The sequence below is a fragment of the Balaenoptera musculus genome, chromosome 1, assembly GCF_009873245.2.
Source record: "Balaenoptera musculus isolate JJ_BM4_2016_0621 chromosome 1, mBalMus1.pri.v3, whole genome shotgun sequence".
Taxonomy (NCBI): Eukaryota; Metazoa; Chordata; class Mammalia; order Artiodactyla; family Balaenopteridae; genus Balaenoptera; species Balaenoptera musculus.
Window position 1 is genome coordinate 117,756,532 of NC_045785.1, and position 6,374 is coordinate 117,762,905.

The 6,374-nt window shown below is 51.3% G+C and overlaps 1 protein-coding gene across 1 annotated transcript; it reads left to right on the forward strand.

Annotated features, from left to right (window-relative positions):
* Positions 1-4,267: 4,267 nt before the first annotated feature.
* Positions 4,268-6,212, forward strand: KLHDC9 (kelch domain containing 9). Its single transcript, XM_036861438.1, has 4 exons — positions 4,268-4,924; positions 5,212-5,371; positions 5,463-5,661; positions 5,930-6,212. Exons 1-4 carry the CDS (start codon positions 4,404-4,406, stop codon positions 6,094-6,096), a joined length of 1,047 nt encoding a protein of 348 aa, XP_036717333.1. The 5' UTR covers positions 4,268-4,403; the 3' UTR covers positions 6,097-6,212.
* The last annotated feature ends 162 nt before the right edge of the window (positions 6,213-6,374 follow it).

The following is a 6,374-nucleotide window of genomic DNA, read 5'->3' on the forward strand; positions in this document are numbered from 1 at the left end:
AGGTGTAGCTGCCCTGGTCAGAGGCCAGGATGTGGTGCAGCTGTAGAGGAGCCCTAGTCTCAGTGCCCTGGGCTTTCTCTGCCTCATCCTGGAAAGCAGGGGCTGGGTCTTCAGGTTCCAAGACACCCCCAAAGCCCCAGTGCAGCAGGACTAGTTCTTGGCCTTGCTCTCACTGCACTAAGAGACTTGGACCCTGTCCTGCATCTGTTTTCAGTCCTAGAGATAGCAAAGCTGGGAGCCTTTGAGCTGAGGATGGAGGAGGTAGGTCCCAGGCTGCAGGAGAAGCAGGGATGGAAGCTGAGTAGAACATACCCCTGAGTCCCTTCTGAGTATCTTCCCCACACATCCCAAGATGGACTTCATGCTTTCCTTGCAGGAACCCCTAGTAACTGCCCTCCAGCCTCACCTTGAAGCCTTCCTGAACCTCAATTTTTCCATCAATTCTAGAAGTAGCATAAAAGAAGAAAGGCTAGGGATCAAGACACAGAGCAAGAGTCCCTTGCTAATGATAACTAGCGAGATAACTAACTAGTGATAACTAACTAGTCCCTCGCTCGTGAAAACTAGCGAGATCAGAAAGCATTGGTCCATGGGCTATAAGGAAAGGTAGAGGAACAAAGACTGGAGTCTAATCTCCCCGTGCCAGCCTGCTTCTCTCCCTGGGCCCAGGCCTCCATGCTCTAAGGTCCTCTGTGGGGAAATCCTACTTCCTGAAAAGGCCCCTTTTGTTGAAGCTCACTCAGGACCTCATCAGTAATCAATACCCTATGACTGTGCCCAGGGACCCCAAACTGGTTCTACAGTTCTAGCATACAGCCAAAGGGGAGAAGCCTGGCCACTCCTAGAAGGTTCCAAAGCTCCTTGCAGAAAAGTCAGATGGTTGCCTCTGTCCAGCAGGAGAGAGAGGGCAGGGGCGACAGAAGGGCAGAGACCCAGAGAGAAAAACACAAAGTAGATATGGTGAGAGAGATCTCAAGGCACCGTGAGACAGGTCAAAACCTAGAGATAGATACAGAGAGGGAGAAACACACAGACACACAGATACACACACACACACACACACACGAGTTATTGAAGGGGGGTAATTCAAAGAGATAAGAAGCTGAGACAAAATCTGAAACAGAGACAGAAAGACCTAAAGAGAAATTTCTGGATGCCTACTTTCCCACTGCTGGGATCACTCAGGGACTTCCCTCTTCCACCCTCAATTTCCACCACTCAGCAATGACCCATTGATACTTTCCTACTCAATATCGCCATGTCCCTCAAAAACTCACGTTTTTCCCCATCCTTATCCCACCTCTCCATCATTCTCTAACTCGTCTGATTCCCACTCCCCTCCACCCCAAGTCTGCTCACACTTCCACTTCTCTCACAAACTACTTTCAGCTTACGTCTCAATCACGTCTCAAGATCTGGCCTCTTGAAATCTCTTTTCCTGGTCATTCCTCTGTCCTTCTGTTTGCCCATGTCCTTATTCTGGCTGAGCTGAGAGCAAAAAACCAGAATTGGGGCCAAGAAGGCATGGGGCCAGGAAATCAGCTAGGCAGAATGAACTGTGGGAAAAATGTAGAAAGTCCAGAGGACAATAAAGGAAGAGCCAGAGAGACCGCCTGAAGGATGGGACAGCCTGGGAGATGTAGGCAGAGGGAATTGAGAGAGTCTTGAGAGTGTGACTAAGACCCCTAGGGTCCAATTGTTGGCTTTCTGTGTGTACTGAACAATGCTGAGAACCAGGGATGGTTCCAGGGTCAGAAAATGAGGTTAAGGGGAGGAGAAGTTAGACTAAAAGTTTTGTGAAGGTTTGAGACAAGGGCGTGTAGATTTGGGGCTGGGACAGACATCTAAGACTAAGAAGCTGAGCTGCAGGGATCCTTGCTTGCCAGAAACAGCCAACTGAGGAAATCAAACTCATAGGATCACATCAGGATTCTGAGACTTTCAGAATGATCAGCCACCACCCCCACTCCTGGACAGAGGTTGTCCCTGTCCCTTTCAGTTTTTTATCATTGACGGGGTCATTATACACCACTTTTGATGCTGCCCTGGGGTGTCAAGTGTTTGTCAGACAAGTACAAATTGGCTTATTTTCTTCCTCTCTTTTCTTCTCCTTCTTCTTCCCCTTCTCCTCCCCCAGTTTCTTTCCTGCCTCCTCCAAAATATGGGCTTACTTCAGACTAAACAGGGGAGGTAGGATTCCTCCCCCAGGTCTGTGTTTGGAGCAGCAATGGATAGACACCTCTAGCTACTAGGTGGAACTGGAGGAGGTGCAGAACTGGGAGGGAACAGCCAAGGAGCAATGTGAGGTTCAGGCTCCATGTTCAAGTGAGATGACAACTGCTGAGGACTCAGAGTCAGAGTGGAAGCTGGGAGGAGAAGGAAAACAAAGCTGGGAGAGACGAGCTGGAAAGGCCCCTGGGGTGGGGAGTTCCCTGTTCTATCCAGGAGAGGCAGAAAATGAGTCTGGCAGAACAGTCAAAGACTTAAGCAAAAGCAAGAGCCTAAAATGGGCATATAGGCCAGTACGGTTAAAGCAAAATGACACCACCCGCCAGGCAGCTCCTTGCTGAAATCCTAGGAGTATGACAGATATGAATCTGTCACTTGGGAGGTTAGCCAGTCAGAAGATTTAGGGAAAAGGCTGGCTTTCAGATTTCAGCCAAGGATGTTAGAAGTTAGTGATTTTTTTTTACCATGGTCTGGAAAACTGTGGATCCTCTTTGTCAAAATCAGGGAAAGCTATAGTTGGGTGGGCAGAGACTTTCAAAGCTACTACTGGGTCTCGGCTTTAAGGTATAGGTGGGGAACAGGTCTTGGTACCTACCAGTCTCTCTAAATGTGCCTTCCTGCCCATACCCTCCTCATGCTATTTTCTCTAAGGACCAAGAGTTAGGATCTGGAATGGGAAGAGCCCTGCCCTGAATTACATGTCCAGCCTCACTGCAGCTCTAGCCACTCTCTATGGCCTCAATTTCTTGGGCCTGATGGGGATCAAGTTGATGAATAGAAACCAAAGGCAAAAGTAAGCAGTCATCACTCTCATTTACAGACCAGCCCTGGAGGACACAAGTCCTGTTTCTGTCCCACCCCAGTTATGCTGGGAGTAGAAATCTGTCTGCATTTTCACCAGTAGCTAAAACTAGTCAGCTTGGATCTGGGCCTCTTCATTCTTCACTGGGTGTTGGAGGGATAGAGTTAAGAAGAAGCTCAAGGACCTGGCTTGAATAAATGGAAGATACCAGGGAGGGGCAGGAGTTTGTTTTTCTCACTCCTCGCCTGCTTCACCCCCATCCAGCTTCTAAGACTAGGCAGCTTCTGCCCTGGATCTTATCAGGAGAAACTCCCTGACCTTAATTCTGAGTTCCAGATGCCACGGTACCTCAATTTCCTCCTGCTGTATGAGCTTATGAGACAAGAGGAAATAAGGAGTTACTTTTTCTAGGACTCAATAGTGAAAAGTTCTCCCAGGTTCAAGTATGCCTAAGGTATCTTCCGTCACCCTCAACCCAATCAATCTTTCTCTCTCTCCCTCTCTCTCTCTCCTCTCTCTCTCTCTCTCTCTCTCTCTCTCTCACACACACACACACACACACACACACACACTCTCACTCTACAATGTGCCCTGAGAGACTGGGTTCTACTACCCTCTAGTGGCCAGAGAGGAAAGGGCTGTCCCACCCAGTCAATCAAGACCTTCAAGACTTTACCACGGTCTTCGGTCTGGAAGACACCTAAGGGATAAGCCAACAGCACATTTTATAAATGAGAAGGAAGAGGCCTAGAGGAAAATAATCACTTTGAGAGTCAGGGTACAGTTGGGACCAGAACTCAAGTCTCCTGACTCCCAGGTCAGTGCTTAATCCACTTTCACTGCCTCCCCTCTGACTTTTGTCTCCCTTTCCTAGCTTATCCCTGGGGAGGTCAGAACGAATCAGAAAAACGCCCAAAACGCCAAAGCCAAAAAGGACATGGTTCCTCCTCAACCCCTGCAGAGCAACGCCTGCACCTGAAACGTCATAGTCCCAAGCGAATTCACATCTTGGATAACATGGGTCCTTCTGAGGAACTGGCTGTCCTCGGACTTTCCGAATTTAACAGACTTTCAAGATTTTTATTGACCTCGCACAGCTCTTGTCGCCATGGTGACAACACTGTCTAATCCATGGTGGCCACCCAGGTCTCCTGTCTCCACGGTAACCGGTGCTTTGCGACCTTCAGTTTGCAGCGGTCGTGCTGCAGCCGCTGCAGTGGTTGCTGGGCGACGGCGGAGAGAAGCAGGTGGCTTGAGGTGGGGACCCGGACGGGCTTCCGGTAGGGGTGTAGGGGCGGTTCCGGGGAAGCCTGCGCCCCCAGGTAGGGGTGCTCCGGGCCGCCGGCCCCGCAGCCCGCCCCTCCCCGGGCCCATGGCCGGGGCATTGGGTGGGACAGGGGGCTCAGGCTGGACTTGGCGGCCGGTGGCGCGGGACCCGCTGCTGGCGCGGGCCTTCCATTCATGCACCGAACTGCGGGGACGGTTCTATCTGGTGGGGGGTCTCCTAGCCGGAGGAGCGAGAGAGCCGAGCAGTGATATGGTGGTCTTCGATCCGGCTGGAGGCCAGGCCGTGCGGGTGGGAGCCCGGGGCGGCCCGAGGCGCAGCCACCACGACGCGGCGCTGGTGGGCGGGCGCTGGCTCTGTGTGGTGGGCGGCTGGGATGGGTCGCGCCGCCTGGCCACAGTAAGCGCCCTGGACACCGAACGCGGTGTGTGGGAGGCGTGGACCGCCGCCCCCGGCAGCTGCCCCCCTGCCGGCCTCAGTAGTCACACCTGTACCCACCTCTCCGACCGAGAGCTGCGGGTGGCAGGCAGGGAGGGCGGGACTCGCACTCAGCGTCGTTATGGAAGCATCTACACGTTAAGGCTGGACCCTGGCGCCCGCACCTATTGGTATGACACCCCTTGCCCAAAACCTTTCATGCTCCCTCACTTACACTCTGGAAAAACAGCTTCGCAGGCAATTTATCTAATATCCTCACCCTAGAACCCTCCTTCCCCGGGGATCTTCCATGTCTAAGATAGCTGAACTCTCTTATCAATATTACCCTCCCTCTCAACCGAACTACATATGGCACTGTCCCATGTCTCCTTTCTATCCTTGGCAAGGGGGTTGGGGAAAAGGCAGTTACAGCACTTAACATTTTCCAGAAAACACAACTCAGGCCTGAATTTCACAGCTATAAGGAAGAAGGCTACCACACAGTCTCACGTTCAGGTCACTGCGCTGCTCTGCTCCAAAGTCCTGGGCCCCACCCAGGTCACCAGCTATTGCTCTTCGGGGGCTGCGACTCAGCTGAACCAGAAGTAGCTGGGCATTGGAGTCATGGGAAGATTAAGGTATTATCTACTCACATCTTGCTAAGGGTGGAAGGGGGCTAAAATTGGGATGCCCAAATCCCTCCAGACAGTCCCTTCTCTCTCCACCAAGGAGGAACCACCTGTTGCCCCCCGTTTGATGGAACAGCTTGCAAGGCTCGTGAGCAGTGGGCAGGGGTCCCGGCAGGGGCCTCGAGGACTCCGGCATCACTCATGTTCTGTGGTTGGGCCCTTTGCTGTGCTGTTTGGTGGAGAAACTCTGACTAAAGCCCGAGACACCATCTGCAATGACCTCTACATCTATGATACCCGTGAGAAGGGGCTTAATGGTTGAGAAGGGGAAAAGGTGGGAAGATAGGAGAACCTGAAGACTACAGAAAGAAAGAGGATGGAGTAATGGGGTAGGGAGGAGGAAGATTTAGTCGACAAATTAAAGGAATACACAGAATGTTAAATTTTGAAGAGGCCCACAAATCCAGTGAGGAGAAAAATAATGAGCAAGACTTTGGTCTTGTTAAGAGCCCCATGGGAGCCAAAGTGCTACTGCCTCAATAACCACTCTCTGCCCTTACCCAACAGGAAAGTCTCCTTCTCTGTGGTTCCACTTCCCCTGTGCAGACCATGGGCTAAAACGCGTTGGCCATCGGACCTGCCTTTGGAATGATCAGCTCTACCTGGTTGGGGGTTTTGGTGAGGATGGCAGGACAGCTAGTCCACAGGTTTGCATTCTGGACCTCTTTATCTAAAGAATAGTGCCAAGATACACCACCAAGCCTCTGTTTTGTTGCAGACTCATAAAGCGTTATCACCAGAGCTGTCTGCCTCATTTCAAATGCTGATTAAATTTCAACCTGAGAGTTAACATTTGTTTCTGAATCTTTTGGCGGGGAGGGAAGTAAATAAGGAGATGCATCTTTATTTGCAAGGTAAAGGATAAAATATGGGACCTAGTTTGATATTGTGAGCCATTAACCAGATGGACCCAAAACCACAAATCATATGCTTGCCCATGCCCCATGCAAAT

What these genes read in the sequence shown, in the direction of transcription:
- KLHDC9 (XM_036861438.1), top strand. Translation starts at nt 4,404, where the DNA reads ATGGCCGGGGCATTGGGTGGGACAGGGGGCTCAGGCTGGACTTGGCGG. An exon ending in CCTGGCGCCCGCACCTATTG is followed by an intron (nt 4,925 to 5,211) that starts GTATGACACCCC and finishes TGAATTTCACAG; the next exon opens with CTATAAGGAAGAAGGCTACC. An exon ending in CCTCTACATCTATGATACCC is followed by an intron (nt 5,662 to 5,929) that starts GTGAGAAGGGGC and finishes CTTACCCAACAG; the next exon opens with GAAAGTCTCCTTCTCTGTGG.